Source organism: Melopsittacus undulatus, chromosome 4 (genome assembly GCF_012275295.1).
Source record: "Melopsittacus undulatus isolate bMelUnd1 chromosome 4, bMelUnd1.mat.Z, whole genome shotgun sequence".
Classification (NCBI taxonomy): domain Eukaryota; kingdom Metazoa; phylum Chordata; class Aves; order Psittaciformes; family Psittaculidae; genus Melopsittacus; species Melopsittacus undulatus.
In genome coordinates, this window is record NC_047530.1 from 67,278,279 (window position 1) to 67,299,937 (window position 21,659).

The 21,659-nt window shown below is 46.8% G+C and overlaps 1 protein-coding gene across 1 annotated transcript in view; it reads left to right on the plus strand.

Annotated features, from left to right (window-relative positions):
- The first annotated feature begins 891 nt into the window (after positions 1-891).
- Positions 892-21,659, plus strand: part of COL13A1 (collagen type XIII alpha 1 chain) — a 100,104-nt gene continuing 79,336 nt past the window's right edge. Inside the window, exons 1-2 of the mRNA XM_034062175.1 lie at positions 892-1,764; positions 9,112-9,181. Coding sequence (XP_033918066.1) covers positions 1,462-1,764; positions 9,112-9,181 — 373 coding nt within the window. The 5' untranslated portion in view covers positions 892-1,461. The remainder of the gene's footprint in view (positions 1,765-9,111; positions 9,182-21,659) is intronic.

Below are 21,659 nucleotides of genomic sequence, written 5' to 3' on the forward strand. Positions count from 1 at the left end.
AGCAAAAGAGCCACAGGGGATCCGGATTTTAGGAGACCAGTTTACTGCCCAGGTTTTAATGACTGTGCACCACAGTGGGTCCTGTGCTCCTTCACTGCTGCGTGCTCTCAAGAAGGGGATCAAAGGATGGACAGACAGACAGGAAGGGGCTCAGCAGAGCCTGCATGTCACCCTGGAGGATAAAATATTGTATGTCATGCTTGGAAAAATTGGGAGAGGTGGACCTCCCTTGCTCCGGAAGAACAGAAAGAGGCTTTGTCCTAAGGCACATATTAGGGAGACTGCTTCCTGCAAAGGGGGGTTTCTGCCTGGTGCCCCATGCCTGGAGGAACATGGAGGAGGTAAGAAGCTCTGCTTCACTAGAGGGCCTCAGCAGATTAGTTCCTCTAGCACCTTCAGTGCCCCACAGGCTCGGCAGGTTATACACACAAATCAAGCCCCAAATATTCCCTCCTCACACTGCGGCTTGCCTGCCTGGGATGTTGCTCCTTGCTGCCCTTTGCTTGTTTTTTGCGGAGCCCTCAGATACTAGCTCTTGTTTCCAAATGTTCCCCTCTGGTTTCTCACTCTGCCTGGCTTCTCTCCTCAAAATACCTCGGTAAAAATACCCCACTGCTGGTGCCCGGGACTGCCCAGGGGTCTGCACAGGGGATGTGACAGCCCGTTTGTACCATCCCGTAAAGAACCTTTCTGCTGTGGGAGGAAGGAGACGCAGGCTGGTGTGAGCCCAGCCTCTGCTTCACAATCTCTTTCCTGCTGCTATAAATAACATAGTCGAGAGTCACTTCAAAGGGAAGGGCTGGCGACGGAGAGGTGCTTTGGGGACCGAGCGGGACAGGGGCGTCCCGCTGCCCGATCCCACCCCGGCGCTTTGCATAAATAAATAAATCATGCAGCTAGGGAGAGGTGGAGAGAGAGGGCGAGCAGAGGAGGTTACTTTGGGAAGCCGCACAGCCCGCTCATCCCAGCTCCGTAGTTCGGAGGGAGTGTGTCATGTTACAGGGGAGCCACGATCAGCCAGAGCACAACGTCGCCGGAGCAGCTGAGAATTACCTCTTTCTAATGGGGACTTTCATGTGCGAGCTCCTGGCCAGTCTGCAAAGGAACTGAAACTGGCAGCTTAGAAGGAAACAAAACCCAACCAGCGAACCAAAAGACTGAAACATAGAAGAGGGGAAAGAAAAAAAAAATCCTGATCAGATTTTTTCCCCCCTCCCACTCTTTGCTGCAGTTGGATTTTTTTTTTTCTTCTGCATCCCTTTTATGTGTGTGTGGTTTGTTTTTATTTCGTAAAGATCTCTCCCATCCACTTCTGTCGTTATTGCTGTTGTCATTTGCTGCCACTGGGATCTCCTCTTGGACGCTCTTTTTTCTATGCCTTCTGGATTGTGCTTCTTGGAGTAGGAGTGAGGCTTTATTTATTCTATTTATTTATTTATTGTTTCTCAGGACAGGGAGGGAATGTTGGAGGAGAAGAGCTGGAAAGGCGTCAGCGAAGCAGCTTTTGACAGGGCGTGCGTGGCTACCCCCAGGACCAACGACAGGGAGAGATGCTGCCGCCTCCCTCTCCTGCTGGGCTCGGGGCTGCCCGGTATCTCCCTGCTTTCTCTGGTGCTTAGCCTCCTGCTGTACTTTCGGACCTCTGATCTGCAGTCCCGGGTGTCCCACTTGGAAGCAGACAGACCCACACAGATCCCTGCCTGGCTCTCAGCAGACCAAATGGAGACCGCTATTTTGGGAAGAGTTGACCAACTGCTTGATGAGGTTGGTGTCCTTTCATTTTGCATGTACTGCAGATTTTAGGCACGTGCATGCTTGCATAGTTGCATTATCTGGTTTTGGGTTTTTTCTCTCTCCCTTAAAAATATACTTCTGCACAAGCAATGCTATGTTGAATTTCACGTGCCTTCAGGTCCCTCCCACCTCTCAAACCTGCCTGATGTTTGCTTCCCTCTGCCCCAGCTCGTGCTGTGGCTTGAGTCCCAGCACTTTGCAAAGGGGAAAGCCTCATTCATGCTACTGGTAGGGAGAAAAGAGCCTCCAGCCTTCTCTGGTGACATTCCCCGACAAAAGAGAGCTAGGGGTTAAACCTTGGAATTCAGTGTGGGTTTGAGTCCCTGGAAGAGGGACAGGCAAGGCGTGATACAGCCAGTGTGGCTACAGAAGGAGGTAACTGCAAACACACTAGTGTCATGATGGGCTTGCTTTGCTGCCATGCCAGCCCTGACCTCTTCCACAGTTCCTGGCTCAAGAAAGTGAGGCAGAAAATGCACTGCCAGAGCATCAGTGTAGAGCATATGGCTGTGCTATGCCTGCATGAGCCCCATCCAAAGTCCACTGAAGCCAGTGAGCTCTTCCTCTGAGGATGTGTTAGAGCTGCTGTTGAAAAGTTTCAGCAGGTCAATAAAGAGGGTCCAGAAGCAGATTTTTTTGTTGCTTCCACCTTCTACTTTGCTAAGTTGGATGCTGCTGCAGGCTGCCCAGGTTCCTCTATCCTGGACAGGATGAGTATCCTGTAGTATTCCTTGCACATTGGGGCTTTGAAATGGTTTTGATGTGTCAGGGAGCAGATGGTGGCTTACATCTCTGAACTCTCCAGGCATGTCCACATTGACCTGTTCCCACCGCTCAAAGAGAGGCTTCAGGCTGAGTTTCATGACTGGGGTCCATTTCTACCCACCTCTACTTTTCTCCATTTATTCTAGCCTTGGCTTGAAACTGGCTGGAGATATTCCTCAGCTATCCCCAAAATTGTGTTTGAAAAAAATCTCATGTGCTCCTAGTGGCAAATGAGGAGAGGAATGGAATGATCAGAGTAACAGCTATTTGGACCTGCCTTGTGGCAGTACTATTTGGCACCCAGTGGGACCAGGAACACCCCGTAGGCCCCAGCCCTGCTTTTTAGGAGCAGTGAAAGTCTGTGGCAAGGAATTTGAACCTACAGCTGACAGGCTTAGCTACTGTTTGCAGGTGGTGTGGGAGCAGTTCCTGGATCAGCTGGGGTTTGCAGCCAAAAGTTGTAAGCCTCAAGTTAGCAAACACCATAGGAGCTGAAAGATGTAGTTTTGAGTGCTCTCTTTGGATGAGTGATAAGGGGGTGACAGGGCTCATGTGGCAGTAACCCACAGAAAAAAGGTTTTTACGGAGGCAGAAATGTTGCAAGTGGCTGGACCTGTGTCCCCTGATTGCACCCTTGCACAAGACTCCTTCCCTGCCATGGACAGGGAGTAATGTGCAGTGGTCCCCTTGTTGCTGCTGGCACAAGTCTCCTGGGAAGTCACAGTTTATCTCTACCAAGTGATTTGAGACGTGCCACAGGATGCCTCCTGGGACTGGTGCCCAGGGCCGGATGGCCTCCTGTGTCCTGCTGGCTGCGGCACCTTTCCGCCTTTTTATAGCCTGGCTTAGCAAGGAAATGGGGCTCTCATGATGCCCACATGCCCTGTTTTCTGAGCAGCCCCTCCTGAGCCCCTGGGGGTGGCCCCAGCCTGCCTCATAGCTCCTGAAAAGAGCAGCCATGGGACAGAAACTATTGCCTGAGGAACCAGCACTTGCTTCTGGGTACCACCAGGGCTACTATCTCCCTACTATGTCCCAGCTTCAAAAATTGCTTAGAGAAAGGTGCTGGAGCCTGTGAAGGAGTAGGGATACCTTGCCAAGGTCTCCTGTCTCTTTACACCTGGGAAGGTCTGCTGCTCAGGAAGGAGAGCTTTGCCTCCCGGGGAGGGGACACTCCCTGACTCCACTACCTGCTTCAGCTGAGCTCCTAACCATCTGCTTCATGCCTCCAGAGCTCAACCAGAGGCACTGATGTGGGCCAAGTGGCTCAAGGTGTGGGGCGGGGGCTGCTGGCACACAGACAGTAGGGTTACATATGGGGCTTTTCCTTAGGAAAGAAAATCGAATCCCCATGGTCCTTCTTTTCATTAGGTCTAAAATGGGTCTAAATTGGATGGGTCTCTCAGACTGGCTTGTGAGGAACAAGGATGGATAAAATCAGGAGAGATAAAAGAGAGCAGCGAAAGGATAGGAGAAGAAAAATTAGGAAAACAAATGACAGTGCTGAGCATGACTGGGGGGAGAGGGGCTGCAGCCGGGTTTGCCATAAGTGGACATGAAAGTGGGATATTCATTTCCCCCCCTGCTTAGACCCTCGCTGCGTCTCGTTGTCACATCGTCACAGTTTCCTGATGTTTCAGCCTTAATGGGTTTCACAGCTGCCAGCTCCATGTTATCCATCACAAAATAAAGTACCAAACTTTAAAGAAACTGGCTTTGGAAAGAGCTGGTCTGAGCTTGGCAGGGAGGTGGAAGGTTAGGGCAGCCCACAGGCACAGGAGCACATTTCTAGTTCTGGTGGCTGTGAAGATCAGCTGGAGGGACCTGAAGAAGCAAAGTCTGAAAAGGCTGTTAGAGGAGCATTATGGTTATGTTCAGAACCCGTACTGCTTTGTGCTCTGAGCTGGAATATGTGATGCCCTCCAGGCTGTGCCACATTTTCTGCTCAGGTGTGGGCCAAAGGTTTCCAAGGATCTGCAAGCAGCCATGGGGATGCTGTACAGATTGCACTGAAAAGTGCAAAATGCCAAAGTCCTGTTAGGTATCCTTCTTCCAGACAGGCAAAAATAACGCAAACTTTCAGGAGCTGGGTTGGTTTACTTAGAATTTTAATTTTAAGCCAGCTGGTGGGGATGTTTTCCTGGTCTTGGAGCCCAGTTTTGAATCCCCCACAGCTGGCTGGGGCAGTGTTTCCATCTCAGTTCAGGATGAGCAAGGAGAGGGCAGCAGATGCTTTCCCAGAAGCAGCCTGACCAGTGCTGCTTCACTCACTACTGTGTAAACCTCTGGCTGGTGTCAGCGAATACCAGAGGGGAATTTTCTACCAGACACAAATTGACTAAGTTTTCCCACAAAAACATCTGTGAGGAATGAACCAGGAACAGGTAGTTCAGGGAGAACTTTAGCTGCACATTGGAATTCCTCTGCATTTATAGGATGTCATAAAATCATACAGAAAGCACAAATAAACTTACTACTGGCATTTGCAGGAGAGGCAAAGCTTTCCAAAGAAGAAAACAAGGTCTTTTCTCATGCTGGCTAACATTTGGTGTTATTTCATTTGCCAAAAGCTTGTCAGAGTGGAGAGCAGGATGGATTCAGTGCTGCTGCTAGGAAGAAAAACGAAACAATGGAATTTGTGTGTTTGTGGGCATTGAAGTGTATGTGTGTAACACAACAGAAGTTATCCTGTAAACCTGGGGTAAGATGAGGTGCTCCTCTGTGCTGTGCTGAGTGTGCTCAGCCTTGCAGGGGCTTGTGTTGAAGGTATTTGTCATGTCTTTAGTGATGCTGAAGGGATTCAGGAAGTGCCATGGATGGAGAGGGAACGCTGATCCTCATTATTTTCTAACTGCTTCCTCACTGCTTTCACAGGCTCATTTCCCTGAGACTCTGTCCTTTTTTATAGGCACACCTTAAAACTCCCTTTCCCTCCTGACTTAAAGCTGCTTTTTCCTCCTGCTTCAATATCTTAAAGCACACTGCTCAAACCTGCTTCACAGAGTCAGCAAGATTGCTCTGATCATATCCCCTGCCTTGAATTTTAGCTTAGTGTTTTCCATCCCCAAATTATGAGATTTTGTTTTTCTTCCAATATCTCTGGTAGCTAAGCCCAATTTCCTTTCAGCTGCTTGCAGGCCTTGAACTTAGATGGTGTAACTTCCCAGCTTTTTGCTTTATCTGAGAAGGTTCTCTGCTTGCTTTTGCTCTATGCCACTTAGTCCTGTGATTCCAGGAGCTGGGCCTTTAAGAAAAAACAGAGACATTGGAGATAAAACAATAAGAGTTAACAAAACCACCCGTCCTTGAAATCCTCCTGATGGTTGTAATAGATTATCTATTTGAGACATGTTTCTTTTAGCTGTTGGAGATAGTGGTGGGAAATGATTTCACCTCCCCAGGTGACTGCAAACAACTGCCTCTGCTAAATCTGCCCCCTTTGAAGAAGTGCCTTCTCTTTCACCTAATCTCAAGTGCCCATCCGAAATAGACAGGCACTTGCAAGGTTTAGGAAGCCACAGCCCTGGCCCTTAAGTGTCAGGGAAGGTATCTCTTTCACTGCTGTGTCCACCCAAGCCATCCCTGTCCTGTGACACCCTAGGGGTGAGTTAACAAAACTCACGTGAAAAGCCTGCGCTGGCATTATTGCCTTTTTCAAGCAGTGTTTCAGCCCAACCCTTCTGGCCTTTCCCTCTTGCATACAGAGAGTTTTTCTCCTTCTCAAAACTCAGTGATACAGTCCCCATGTCAGAGCTGATGAGCTCTGGACCCAGTGCTGGCAAAGGCTTTTTTGATCACTTTCATATATGCAGGGGAAAGTGCAGCAGTTGTGTCCCTGAAAAACATGACAGGCAAGAGCAAGAAGGCTATGCTGACAAACCTCTCTGTAAGAAATGTTTTCAGCATTTCTGCCAGGGAAAGAGGCTGCCAGCTGCTGCACTTGTTGCAAGTTGCACTTGTTTCATGATCTAGGTGTTCCCCAGGTGAAAAAGCAAACTCCAGATCTGAGAAAGGAGATAGTGAACACTGGATTCTCAGAGACCATATTCTTTTATTTTTGCTTACAGAAGTCAGCCTTGCCTTAGAATTGAATGGTTTTGCGTTGCCAGGAATATGTTTTGTTTCACCATCTCAACCCAAATTTGAATGGAGGTCTCCAGAAGCCAAGGAGTTTTTCTCTTGTAGTTAATGTTTGTTTAATAGACTGTGCAGGAAGGTGAACTCCAGTGCTCCTGAATTCCCGGTAGGTTTTGCCTCCCAATGAAGGCGAGCAATCCCACAGCATCGTTGCCCTTTGCATTCCCCCAGGATGTGCAGAGCTCCTGGGATCTAGGGAGGCACCATGATAGCCAGGGATGGGGAAAATGCTCGATTCCGCACAGTACCAGTGCTTGGGGCTGTGCCCCTAGCCCTGCTCAGCAGTACCTGCACCTTCCTCCTGAGGGGGTCCTATCCTTGAGAAGGCTATTTCAGTTGTCCCAGGTGTTTCCACTATCCTCACCTGGCAGATAAAGTTGTGGGAAAATGCTATTGCTCCCATTCCTCTCCTGATCATGCTCAAGTCCTGCTGGGTCATTAATTACCTGGTAAGTCTAACTATCCTGCTCCTCTCCTTACGCACCAGTAGAGCAACCCAAACAGGGCTTCTTGCAGCATGCCATAACTCTGGCTTCCTCCCCTTGCCCTTTCCCCTTGGCCCCTGGGATACCTCTGTGCTCAACGGGGCAGGGATCTGTTGCATGTTTCCTTGCAGATTTCTATCCTATAAAGGGCCCTGCTGCAGCCAAGGGTGTTTGGACCTTCACTGGTTAGGAAATGAACCACCACACCTCCCCTGTGCTAAGCCTGATTCCCCATTATGGGAACCCTACCCAGACGTGGCAGGCTTGTGTTCAGACATTTTGGTTGGCACACGTGTAGATGGAAATGGGAATGCATATATCTACATACCAGTGAAAGTGCCCAAATAAAAGCTCTGCTGTCCTATTTGTGCCCATGTTTGACCATTAGCACAAAGTATTTGAAGCTGGGCAGTGCTGCAAAACACAGCCATGCCATCTGGGGGTGGCAGCTACATGGGACCATGCCCAAATGCAGAGATTCGCATATCTGTGCTTTTAAACTGTGAAGGTAAACAGAGATAAAATGCTGTATGGGAACTGGCAATTTTCCTTGCCTGAAACCCTCTCCTTGCCTTGATATCAAATCAACTCACTATCAAAACATTTCAGTCTACCATGCAAAAAAAAACAACCTTTGAAAATGTTAAATTTCTAGTCAGTCACAACAACCCTTACTGATTTTGACTTGCAATAAGGAAGCCAGTCCTTTCAAAGTGAAAAAATGGAACTGTTCCAGCTAGTTCTGCCTTCTCTCTTCCCAGACAAAAATGTGTTGCTTTATTTTTTTCCTTACTTTCCTTACTTACATCCATTTCCCCAGAATGGATGCCTTCTTGCTGGAAGATGCTCACTTACTTGTGAAAATCAAGTAGTTTCTATATGAGCCGGAGCAAGGGCTTCTGTTGAGCCCAACATAAGCCTGTCTCACTGACAATGTTGGCCCTGGTTGTGAAGTAGGTCAGATACTAAAAGGGTGCAACTGGGATAAACAGTTGGGCTTGAGAGTTAGATGGGAAGAGCTAAAGCACAGGCACCCTGGCAGCTCAATCTTCTCAAATCATCTAAAATCATTAACCAAGTGCAGTTCACAAGCATTAATGAATAACTCATTTGGATTGATTTGCATTTTCTTCACTTAATTGCAGTTATTTTAATAAAGTCTATGACCATTGGTGTGGGTGCTGTCCCTAAAATGCATTTTGCTAAGGACAAAGGTCAATTTTAATGACATTTCCAGTGATGGAAGATGGGGTGGCCTCAGATAGACGCTTATCTCCCCTTAAAGAGATATTCAGATAGGGCCAGAAAGCAGATGACTGACACACCAGCACCATCAGAAATCCAAACACACTGAAAATTAATATTTTGACATCATTCCACCATGTGGAAATTCTTGATGGTTTTTTTTTTTTTGTTCTGCACTTGGAGAAAAATAAAGCTTTACAGCTCTGAAGGTTGCAGGAAATGTTGCTGCTGTTTTCAGGCCACCTTCAGCCACAGTTTTCCAGTGAGACCCTTTTGTCTGTCCAAGAGTCTCCATGAGCATAAGGAGTCTGCTGCTGGGGCGAAGAGTACCTGCCTCAGAGCTCCATTTTTCATTTGTTGCATGGGCCTTCTGAGAAGTGTGGCTTTCTCATGAGGACACAGTCACCTCTTTATTCCTGCTGCTGGCTCTTGATTTTGTAATGCCTGTCAGGAGGACCACATTTGGAGGCCATTACGAAACTCCCCCAGCCTGCTTCCAATCAAACCCCACATTTCTTGTTCAAGGCTATGAACTTTAATGCCTTTCTATGTTCCCAAAGTGTTCTGCTTTGTCTCTCCCATCTCTGCTCAGGCAGCATCCCCCCAGTCCCACTTTTCTAAGAATTGGAGGCTTTGGTTTCAATGGTATTGATGAATCCTTTTGCTCCTTTTTCTCCCTTGACAGAAATTAAAGTTCCATTTGCCAAGGTATCGAGAAGTTCGAGATACACACCAGCGATGCAACTGCCCAGCAGGTAGGGATCTGGGATGGCTTGCACTTTGGAAGGGCTTTTTTTTATCTACATCTTGTTGAAAGCTTTTATAATGCTGTGGGGTATACAAACATAAAATTATACATGCTTGCATAATAGTGTGCTTGAGGTATAGGAAATCAATATGGAGATGTGTGTAACAAGTTGGGTACATACGTAAATGCTACTTTCTCATATGACAGACATAGCAGGAAAAATGATAAGACATCCAGGCAGATGTTTAGGTAGTCAGTAAAGAAAGAAATATACATTTAGAAGGCAAATGTTCCCATTAATTTCAGACATCAATTTTAAAGTGGGCAGAATGGCTCTTGGGAGGTGCGTCTTTGTTGGTTGACTTGAGAAGGTTTGAAACACGTAAGCTAGACCCAACACTAAAGCTGAACAGCTAAATTTTGGTGAGCCAAAATGCTTCTGGGATGAGAAGATTTGAATTCCTTGGTGTTGTACAACTATCTGAGGCATCTTGCAGAACAACAGCCTTCTGTTAGAAGCAGCTATTTATCAGGGGGTTGAATGAAGTGGTCACTCAAGGTCCTGCTCACATAACATACAGAAATATTATGGGATTGCTTAATTGCATTATGTTTTTAATCATGCTAATATCAAAAGGCTTTTTGAGACATCTTCAGAAGTGGTTTCAATACAATAAGTGACAAAACATTTGTGAATGGCATTTCATTCCATTACCATGAATCATTCAGCCTTCTTCATTGTCTTTTGGTGCATTTCACTGTGTAGCAAAACCAGAGAAGTACCAACTACCACTCATATCCAAAATCAAAGTTTTGGGAGTGTTTGAATGTGTATGTCCAAACTGAGTAGCTGAAGCTCATCTTTAAAAGAAAGAAGCAGGGAAAGTTGTGTCTGGATGAGCATCTGAAAGTGCTCTGGATGAGCATCTGAAATTTTCATTTTCTGTGGTTTCTCCTTTGATTCTCTTTGGTACCCTTGTGTGAGGTGTTTGACAGTGTCTGGTAGTACACATATCAAAGTGTGTTTAAGTATGATCAACAGTGGGATAATGGTGGATGAAATTATGAAGGGGGCTGTCTTTGATGTAGGTAATGTTGTCTGAAGATCAGTACATTGAGACCTGTGCACAGGCATAGGAGGTACAGTCTCTTGTCAGACTAAAATGGATTTGTAAGGTAGTAGCTCTTAAAAGGAAGAGGTAAAGCTGTGCTGGTTTGTGATGGAAAGGAACTAAAATCCATGATCCAGACTTGTAGATCTTTGGGAAATGCCTGATTCGACTAGTCCATATCAGGACTGTTGGACTTTCTTCTTAGTACCAGAAAGAAAAAAAAACCCAGGAACTATTTTGGTTTAAATGTCTTTTTAGCATCTTTTCTCCAATGATCAGATCAAAACTGAGTTCAACTGTTTTTAAATTTCAACCTTTTTTCTTCAATGGGAATACAAATCATAGCACTACTCCATTTTCCAGTTCTGCCCAGACTTGACATATAAATGCCATAAAACCCCAGGAATGAGTATCTTCCTGGTGTTTCTGAGCCAGCTTGGAGAATGAAACTTAGACCTTTAATGCAGAGCAGGGAAAAAAGATTCTCTGATTTTTGATGCCGTCTGAATATGACTCCCTACACCATGTGTATGATGGGTGAATTACCCAAGTATTTCAGGATAAACAACTTAATACTTGGTTACAGATACTCATATCGCTTGTGAAGCCTCAGCAGTGGTTGGTGCTGTTATTTCTCATAACACTTAGGTTACAATGCTCATTCCGTTAACCTCATAGTATTTCTGAAAGACAGCTTTGATTCAAGAGAACAATAACAAAATGTCTCATGTTCAGGCTTCCTTTTTACCTGTCAGAGTTGCTTGTCTTCATCAAATATGCTATGGATACAGACACTACCTGTAAAACTTTCCCCCAGCTAATCAGTCAAGGGAGATGAAGCTATGTTCCAAAGGTGATGCTGTGGCAGGTAAAGTCTTGATTGGCTTTGGGCAATGCAGAAATGAAGGCACCCTCAGTCATCTCAGACCCTTTGCTATGGGGTGTATCTTTTTGGTCTCCGGGCTGATGCAATGCAGGCTACCTGAAAGCACCATTTCGTTGTTTCAATGTGACCTCTCTTCCAGCCCAAGACCTTGGGAATCCTTTTCTTCAGTGTATTTTTCCCTTGTTTTTAGAAGGCCCTAGGGACCAGGCAATGTGACACTAGCAGGGGACAAGGTATTCCGAAGCACTGAGAAGAATCAAGATGTTGCAAGATTTGGCACATGACCATTGCTTCTAAACACATTATGTTCCTCACCAAAAATAAATGTTTATCAGAAGTGACATTTGAGTTCTTCCCTAACTGTAAGCTAGGTCCCTGCATGGCAAAGTAGGGGAAAAGGAAGACAAGTTCATTTACTGACCTGTTCTGTTCGGATGTGGAGGTCCTGGGCAGTGTCACCCATTGCCGTAGAAGAGCTTCAGGAGACGTGGGGTTGTGAGTATAAATGGTTTGGAAAAGGTCAGAATAGAGGAGCAAGAAGACTGTGAAGTGTGTGACTGTGTTTTGGCTATCTGAGTGCGTGTGATAAGGACTGTACGAACAACATGGTCAGGAAAATAGTGCAGCTGTATTTATAGCAGATGTTAAGGAAATGTAAGGTTCCTCCAGCTGGGAAGTTGCTGCTTCAGATCACTTGGGCTGGGGCTGGGTGTGACTACCTGTGAGTGAGATGTCACTCCTCAGCATTGTGTTTTTTCAGCTCAGAGGTCGCAATAGGCTTCTCCACTGGTCTCTCAGCAGAGAGGATGCAACCCTGAAGGTTAGCATAACCTTCCTGGGTAATTAATGATGCAGTTCCCTTAGTCTGATAGTTAACCTGTGTGATTCCTTCTGTCCCCACTGTCTGCCAGACTGATCTGCAACAGCTTCATACAGGTTAGGAAATGGCCCCAAGGCCTCAATAGCACCAGTGACTGTACCCAGCTCTTCACCACCCCAGGCCATGCACCACACTCAGGTCAAGTGTGGAGAGGGAGCTCAGCACAGGTTTTGATCAAAGGTCATTGTGAGCTGGGATGAGACTTGGGGACTTTCTCTGGGTGTGAACAGATGCTGGTGAGACCATGGGTCTGATTTCTAGAAGCGAGCCTCCCCTTGTGACTTTTGCTCAAATGAGGGAAATATTTCTTCTCCACATGGAATCTGGATGTGGCTGAGAGCTACCTGGGGCTGAAGGATCCTCTCACAGCTAACTGCCCTCCTTTGATTTCTGCTACAGAATAACAAAATGCTGCAAGGGAAAAGCCTCATGTTTCAGTTTGACAGAGTGAAAATCTAACCTTTCCTGGTCTGATCCAGACCTATATGCAGATCCAGACACTGTTGGTCTGGATAGTCTCAAACAACTAGGGATTACCACCAAATCCCTCTCCCACAGCCTTCTTGGCAGAGGTGGGCGCTTGTGTATTTTATATACTGTTACTCTCTTTATTAGACCTTTCCCATCTTCCTCTCTTCAGCTCCTATTTTCACAGTCCCCACGTGGCCATTTTTCATTCTGCTGCCTCTCTGCTCCAGTCTTTAATATCCCTTACAAAAAAAAAAAAAAGTAAAAAACGTTGGCTTCTTTCCCCCTGCCCCCGCAATGCTTGTTTTGGTCCAGTTTCTCCTCCGTCAGGTTGGGAGCCTGCAGTGCTGGAGGCGGTCAGCCATGAAAGCAAGGAAGCAGCTCGGAGGGATGCCGAATGGCTTTTCCATCCCTCCCCGTGGCAGCACTCAGGGGCAGACGAGTGACCTGGGCTGTGGGAGGAGGCAGCTCCGGCCCTATGGGCTCCTCAGGAGTGGGATTGATGGTCAGATGGAGGTTGCACAACCCTTGTTGTGTACCTTCTGCTGTTACAGGGGCTTAGAGGATGGTGTGGGGCAGCTGCTAGGATTTTGGTATTGGTCATGAACTGGGGTCTTCTTGGTGTTGTTTGAAAAGGAATTGCAAGGGAATTTGCAAGAGAATGTGCCCTGGACATTCTTCTACAAAACCTCATCCATGTTCCTTATCTGCCTCAGTGCAGGACTCAGGGAAAGCTGCTTGTCCATTTTCTTCAGTTCTGACTGACCTTACAGAAATACTGGCAGGAGCTGCCACATCTCACAAATGCTGTTTCCCTTCTTGCAGGGTGGCCAGAGAAAGCAAAGATGCAACAGTGGCCCCAGTTGCACCCTGCAGCTGTGGGCCACATGGTGTGCACACTCAGTCCAAGCATCCTGCTTATCCTCTGCTTGCCCCTTTGGGTACACCCATCCCATGCTGGCTGGACCTCTTGGCACAGCTGCAGCTGCTAGAGGAGGCCAGCAAAAAACCAGTACAGGGCTGCAGTGGGGCTTTGGCTCCCACCCAGGAGGTGTCACCCAGAGCTGGCAGGGCCATCTGGCAGGAGGTGGCAGGATTTCCCACGTCCTGACCCCTGCCTGGCCCTGCAGGCAGTCAGCAAGCAGGAAACGTTGGGAAGGGCAAGACATGGGCTAGCGGACAAGGGGTTGGTGGAGATGGCTGTAGCAAGAGAGACCTCTAGGTAGTGTGGGCTGAGCCCTGGCCCTGCATCACGCGGGCAGGAGATTGCATCCAAGTAGATGCATCTGTTTCTCCCTTAGAATTCTTATCTCCTCCCCAAACACTTGTGGGGAGGTGAGCTAAAAACATGGGCAGCACCGGAGTCCTGCCTGCTCCCCTTTTCCACACCTCAGCCAGGTGCTCTGCTTCTTGCCAGGTTGTTTTCTGGCTTTCCTGTTTTCTAGCTGTCATTCTTAATGCAATCCTTTTTCAGCTTGCTCTGACACATCTGAGAGTTCCTGTGAGGATAAAAGCCTGAACACACCGGCGAGCCCTGAGAAGTGAAGGAGGGATTTGGAGTCCCTGGTCTGGGGCAAGGGTATGGGAAGGTCACCCTAGCTATTTCACCCCAGCTATTTAAAAGCTGGCAGCCATGAGCTGTGTCAGTGGTCCTGTCTCAAAGCCATGAGGAATGTGAGGTGGGAGCGTGCAATGGAATACCCATTCCTGTGGCCCTCCTGTCAGGAGGTGCACTGAACTAATTGAAGGGCTATGGGTTTTTTTTTACCCCTTTTCAGGATGGTAAGTCAGCATAGAAAACCATGCAAAAGGTGTTCTCTGTGCAAAACGTGTTCTCTGTTTTAAGTGTCTGAAGGCAGTATTTGACAATGTCTAACCAAAAAATTGGGAAAAATGACATTTTTCTTAAGCAGCCACTCCTTGCTGAAAGCTTTGAGCTTTCTGAATTGCCTTTTTCCTTTTGAATGCACTGGCAAAGCCCTCGCAGCCAGGATGGCTGGAGAGAGCCGAGCAGTGGAGATAGCAGTGCCTGGGCTGCTATGGATGGGCATCCGATACCACCACAGCCAGAGCAGCAGGTTGCCATGTCAGAAAATGTGATTTGCTGGCATGGCATCCCCATGGCATGGCACATCTGGAAGAAAAATTGCAGCATAATCATTGCTTAAATACTTCTCTTTTTTTTTCTCCTTTGTAAGAAATCTCCCTGGGTATTCCATAATTCTCTGAAATTTAAATATGTTCCCCATCCACATTTTTTGGGCCCTCCAGAGTGTCTACACAGACTTCATCCTTGAAGGTTGCTCGTGCGCCCTGGCCTGCTGGCTGTATTTTGGGTTGGGGTTTGTTTGGTTTAGACATACTGTTGTTTCATTTGTTTTGAAGATGCAAACCACACAACACATTCCACAGATTCTGTGAGCAGTTATGAATAGATGGGGATGAACAAGTCAGGAAAAAAACAAACAAAGAGCTTGTTTGGTCGCTTAACTCTCTTTCTCTGAACACGTAAGCAGCTGTGCTCTTACGCAATTGCCTGGAGCTGCCTGAGGAGGCACCCGCACCTTGGCTTTTGTCACCTGAAGGTGACTGAGTAATGGTAAGAGGGAGCAAGGATGCTCCTTACGCGTCTAAGCATCAACTCATCCAACTTGGTCTGTATTTGGGATCTAAGTGACTTTGTTAGGGAGTATTTAATTGATTTTAATGAGCCCGCTGTTGTTGCTGCAGTGCAGATTAGGAGGGCTCATGTAAGCCATTAACAGAGCTGTGAGCACTGCCCGGGCTGCAAAATGGTTGAAGGGCTAGCACATACTTATGGTGCTACCACTCCAATAGAGTTAGGAAGGCAAAAACCTCTGCCTTTCCTTCTTTATCCAAAATATGGTTGGAAACATCAATGCATTAAAAAGGGAAGGCGCTGAGGCACAATGATGGGCACAAGTGCTCTGCAAGAATGTGGCCTGTTTATTTACACCCATCTGCTTGTTTGTATTATTTCATCTTACCATGTTCAGGCCTGTCTCCTGCATGCCCCAGGGCTCCTCTCTTTGCTCTTTTATGTGCTTCCTTATTTCAAACTTCTTATTTGAAGCTTATTTTTTTATTTTTTTTTATTTTATATTTTAAACTGCCTGGAAAGTGGAAGGAAAATCTCCCAAAACTCACAGAATTGTTGCGGGTCTTTTCCTTTGGAGGCTGAGCTCTTCCAAGAGGTATGAAGAGTGAACATTTGTGTCCAGGTATGCACGAGTCCTGGTGGTACAAGCATTAACTTTAACGGTGCTAGTATGTTATATCCCAAAAGTTATATCCCAGTCATGGATAAGCCTTGGCTGTTTGGTAAGGCCATCCTTCATCCAGAACCAGGGATAAGCAGGCCTCTTACTCATGGTGCAGAGAAAGACATCAAATATTAAATGTGTGGAAAAGATGGAGATTTTGGATGGAGGAATAGATGCTCAGCACTGCACAAGAGCAGATACCTGCCATGGTGGGCTCCAGCTTGAAACACTGATGCAAGAGAAAACTGTTGTGGCTGTGCTGATTTATATCAGGTAGGAGTCCCTCTGTGACCTTTATGACCCCTGCTAGGACACATCTGAATAACTGGACCAGTGGTGAATGGCACCCTGCAGACAGACTGGGGCCTGACAGGTTGCCTATGGGGTGCCTGGGATGCATGTTGAGGGCTGCAGCAGGGAGCTTCTGCATATTTCACGGCTTTGTGTACAGATGTTTTGTAGAAGTGTTTACACCATTGCGTGCCTGTGCTTACAATGTATATGGTACATATGGGCATAAATCAGCGCCTTGACAAAGCAAGGCAAAAGCATCCCAGCTGGCTGGGGAAACCCAAAGAGCACATTGCACTGCTACTGTACTGCAACAGCTTTGATTCAGTGTGAGTGCGCTACCGGGGTGGAGGATTTTTCCCAGGCCTGAGCTGTGTGCACATGGCCGGGCTGGTTTGCGTCAGCTGCTGACGCATGTCCGGGCCCTGCGACGTGAGTCTCGCGTGTGCTGCCCATCCTGGCAGCTTTGTGGCGGCCAAAGGAATGAAGGCGAGTCGCACCAGTCACCAGGCTCGACGGCCGGGCATGGTGCCTGGCGGCGTCCAAGCCCCTTGCGCAAAGCATGGGCGCCCGCCAGCCGGCGGAGAGCACCGAAAATACCAGGGACAGGACAAGGGAGATGCTGTGGGCGCCAAGTGGCTTGCTTCAAAGCTGTTTGCAAGGAGACTTCACTCCAGCACTAATGTTAGCCTGTGATCGAGGGCAATGGTGAGGCATAAAGCAGGCTGCTGGCCTGGCCGGTGGCAGGGGTGGTTCTGTACGGCGTTTCTGCGGCAGGACAGAGAGTGGGGTTGTGTAGCAGGATGCAGAGGCCCAGGAGGAGCTCTTCTCTCTGGGGCATTGGGTTTCAGTGTGGTGATACCCGATTCCCTCTTGGCTCTTCCGGGCATCTGCCCACACCTTCTTCCCATGAGGGCCAAGGGCCAGGGAGATCTACCAGTGCCCAAAGGATGTCCCAGGGCACAGGAAGAGTGGAGGGGCAGCTTTCCTCCCCCCTGATCTCCTTTCAGCCCCTGTGCCAGGCTGGGAACACAGGTACAGCTGATGGTACAGGGGAAGAGGCAGAGTTTAAAAGAGAGAGGTTGCATCATGTGGGCTGGGCTGGCTTTGGGAGGCAGAAACCTCATCTGTTAAACACATACCAGCCCCCATGCCCTCCCCCGCCAGGGAACATTCAATCCTCTCTTTGATGGACGTCCAAGAAAATACTTCTTCCACATCCTAAACTTGTTAGCACCAGTTAATCATCTTAACCTTCTTCCCCTCCGAACACACACTCCAATGAGTTTCCCATTGCTGGCAGCCGTTAAAGATGCAGCAACGCTTCAAGCATTAGCCTTCGCAAGGAAGCGTACAGCCATTAATTATTAAACATCCAGCTGTCCCCCAGGTGGAAGAGGAGAAACCCATGTCTCGTGCTTGAACCGCTTTAACGTGACTGTCCAATGAGTTACTTTGAGGGTGGATGCACTTGATGCAGCTTTCCCCTTCCAGGAGCGGGACCAAGTCTCTGCTCCTCTGTGCACTGCCTCTTTGATACTCATAAGCATTGTGAAACATAAGCCCTGGAAAAAATTTGCTTGCACTGGAGTGATGTTCCAATGTGTCCCAGACTGACATTGCAAAATGCTGGTGGCATGACAATTGAAGGATTGGAGAGGCATGCTCTCTTGTGGAGTTTGTGCCATGCAGACACTGAGGGAGAGACGGCTGTGGCATGATGCCTGCTTAAATGGACATCTTCCTTTCACTTTGTCTGGCTATTTCTCCATTTTTCTACTTGGAAATCCACTTGTTGCCTGTTGCATATCTTTTCTGTGTTTTCACCAAAATAAACAGACAGGAGAAAAATTACTCCTTGATACATCCATCCCTGCTGCTGTGCTGGTGGCTCTGGTGGGGTGTTGATATGCTCTTCGATGCTATCTGCCGCTTACATATAGGGGTTTGTACCACTCACACAGCCTCTCCAGACCAATTCACCCCCTGCAAACCTTCCTGCTCTCCTCACCCATCCTGTTCCAACCTGGCTGCCGAGGCTTGGTGTCTGTTTCTTCCTCATGCAATGTCTTGGGCGTGCAGCATTGCAGCCGGACTGTGCAAGCAGGAGGTAATTAAATCAGCATATTCCCAGGGGGGTGGCTGATTAACAGCACATTTTCCCCACGCTGGGGGGCTGATACACACACGGGCTGTATCAATCCATCTCTTGCCTCACTCCTTTCCCTTAGGATGCCTGTTTTTTAATTTTTGCTTTTCTTTTTTTCCTTTCTTTCAAAGAGAAGATGAAGATTATATCAACTGAACTGGAATCTGAACTGACAGAGCTTTGTGAGAGGGACTTGTTTATTATGGTTCTGTATTGCTCAGCGCAGCATATGTGCTATGCTGGGGACCACCCAGCAATCCCATCCATACCAGGCTTCCCTTGACATGTGGCTCAACCAGCAGCAGGTAGAGGGTCATGGGCTGTGTTGTGCCTTTGGGAAGGGGTCTTCCTGAGGCTGAACCCAGTACTGGGTGGGTGGATGTGGCTGGATCCCAGTGGCTGCTGTTTGCTTTTCCTCCTCTATCATCATAGACAATGCTGTTCAAGGGGGGAGATGGTGCTGGAGGCGATGGCAGCTGCTAGGAGTTGTGTGTTTGTCTCATCCCTTAAGTAGCTCAAGCACAATGGGCTGGGATTATTTTTTTGCCTTTGTTTTTTTTTTTTTTATTTAGTTTTTAAATACTAGCTCCTTATTAGAGGGATTTTGGCAGAGGAAGTAATTGTCTCTCAAAGTAGCAGTCATTGCCTACAGATTAACTCTGCCTTAAACCCTACCATATACAAGTGCAACACAGATGCAAGAGGGGTTGAAACCTCAAAAGCACTCTGTAGAGCTTATAGTTCAGTGGCACTGCCCTGGCCACAGCAGAGGGAGCCATGTTTTAGCCCTCTGTGCACCAGGCAGCTATACACCCAGCCCTGACCTGTCCAAAATCCAGGGAGAAGCTGTGGAATTGTGAAGCTGTTGGTATCCCCTGTGCAATGTGACTTAACATGGGCTTAAAAACAGAATGAAAAGAGAGCGGGAGAGAAATGTGTTTTTCTGAAAGGTGCAGTATCGTGTTTCTTAGTTTACCTCCAATTCATGTGTGTGGTGATTTTTTGCTTATGAATGAACTGTGTGCTTATAGCAATTTTTTTTTATTTTCAGTTTAGTTTGGTTTGGGTTTTATTTTTTTTTTTTTTTTTTGTTTTTTTTTTGTTTTTTTTTTTTTTCTGGAAAACCAGGAGGGAATGGGGGTTATCAGGTATTGGTTGCAAATATTTCTCTCCCTGAATTTCAAAGCCATCCTGGATAGATCCCTGTGCTCTACTACTGCATTAACCCAACTCTTAATGGGCAGGGGTCCTGGAGTTTCTTGGGGTAGTGATGGGAAGTGGCTCTCAGGTCTTTTAGGAGAGGAAGCTACAAATGTATGACTCTTGGATCAAGGGCTGGTGCAGGGCATGCATTGTCCCCGGTCCCACGTGGTTTGGCATGCATTCAGCCATTGCTGCTTCCTCCAAGTGGGTTTTTCCATGTGTCTTTCCCATGCAGCAAACTGGTGCAGACCTCAGCCCTCGTTCCTCCTCTTTGCTCTTTTTTCGTAGAATAGAGAGGACTTGCTGTTTTGGTAGGATGTGGGGCTCTTTAGCAGTGTCTAAAGTCCCACCAATTTTTTGCCATATGTATGTCCCTGCAGCGCATATTCAACACCCCTCCATGTATTTAGGAGAAGTTTCTCTGTAAATACAATGTCTTTTTTCCTTTGTGGCTTTTCCTTTTATCTGGGAGGAAGAGCTTCAGAGTAACTAGTTTTTAAACTTGATTGGTTTTCCTCCAGGTTACTTCTCTGCTCCAGAGGCAGGGAAATATATCTCTTCCACTTTCATGATGATCTCTTTTCTTGAGATTATAATGGGATCTCTCCCTACCTTAAAAAAATAAGCACTAGTATGCCTAATTAAGAAAAATGTTTGAGTCTCAAACAGGACGGAGGTCCTTACAGAGTTTAGCAAACTTATTGTGTCAAATTTGCCACAGTGAGGAGACGAGAGAATACAGGTGCTTTTCAGACCATGCTCTATAGGGAGGCAGCAGTTGTTTGGGCATTATTTTTTGTCTGATGGCTTTCTCTGCACTGTGTGCTGTGCAAAGCATCTGGGTTCGGCACCAGATGCTTTCCTTTATTCTAGATAAGGAAAGCCATGAATCCTTTTGTCCCTGTTAGCCAACACAGGTTGTCTCCTGTAATATATGTGCATGCTATCCCAGCCTGGCTCCTACTAGGCAGAGCCCTGTGTAGGGGTAGGCAAAATAGACAAACCTCTCAGAGTTCAAGATGTGCTAAGAAATCATCTGTTAGATTTGGATTAATGAATGAATTTTTTTCTCTTCCTGCACAGTAAAACATGCTGAGCAAACCAACTTGGGCTGAGAAACCCCATTGCATTGTTCCTTTTGAAAGGACTAGCATCAGCCCTGCTCTCTTCCACATGCTCTGTTTGGAAACAAGGCGACACATCAGAAAAGAGCCTGAAGGAGGAGTTTATGGTGTCTCCAATTAGTCAGTTTGTTCCATCCTTGAAGAAGAGGATAAAGAATGACAGGGATGCATTGCTGGCCTCTGGAGGAAGAGTGCTGTGGCTAGGCTTATGTCCAACTGCTGATAGGGTAATTAGTGGTAACTGGGAGCTATCAATCACCTCGGGTGGAAAAATGTCCTGGTTAAAGGAAAGACCCTCCCAAACATTTAATAACTCAAAAGGGTGTGAGACAGGGTCTGGAAGACAGTACTGGCAGTCCGTGAGGTATTTGAGGAAGGAGTCTATTAAAAGATAAATTGAACACAATGGTCTTTTGTTCTTCCCCGGGTAGGTGACAGAATTTGCTGTTATAAAAGTTGCAAAGTGTTTTGGAAGGAGGAAGGAAGAACAAAAGAGTTAGCAGATGGAAAAGAGGGAAGAATAACAAGAATTGGGGAGGGGTGGGGGTGCAGCAAGGCACTAGATATTAAAATCAGCTGCTAATTGCAAAAATGATAGAGGAAGAAAATGAATCTATGCAATCTGAAAAGTAAAATGTATCATTTACATTTTAAGTGCATGATCAGAGAATTTTTTAAAATATTTATTAACTGTAGTATGCTTCAACTTTCTACTTTTCCCCAACAACCACATTATGAGAGACTGTAATTTTCAGGAGGAAGTTCAAGTGCTGTGGATTTTTTAATTTTTTTTTTTTTTCTTTACCCAACCATGATTTGCTTTTGCTGGTTTTTCAGTGTGGTTCCTTCCTAATTCTGCAGCTCTCTGAGGAATAAGACTTGTTCAGGGCCTGACTGAGTGCTGAAGAAGCAATCAGCTCCCTGATGGAGAAATATCAGACTTCTTAATGACCAGCTGCAGTTTTCAAACTGCTTTGGATCTCCAGAGGTTTCAGACACCACCTTTCATATACTTGGCATGGAATAGTATGTGTTAGAGGATGTACAGTGGGAGCTGCAGAGAAATTATCAAGCGTCTACTCTGCCAA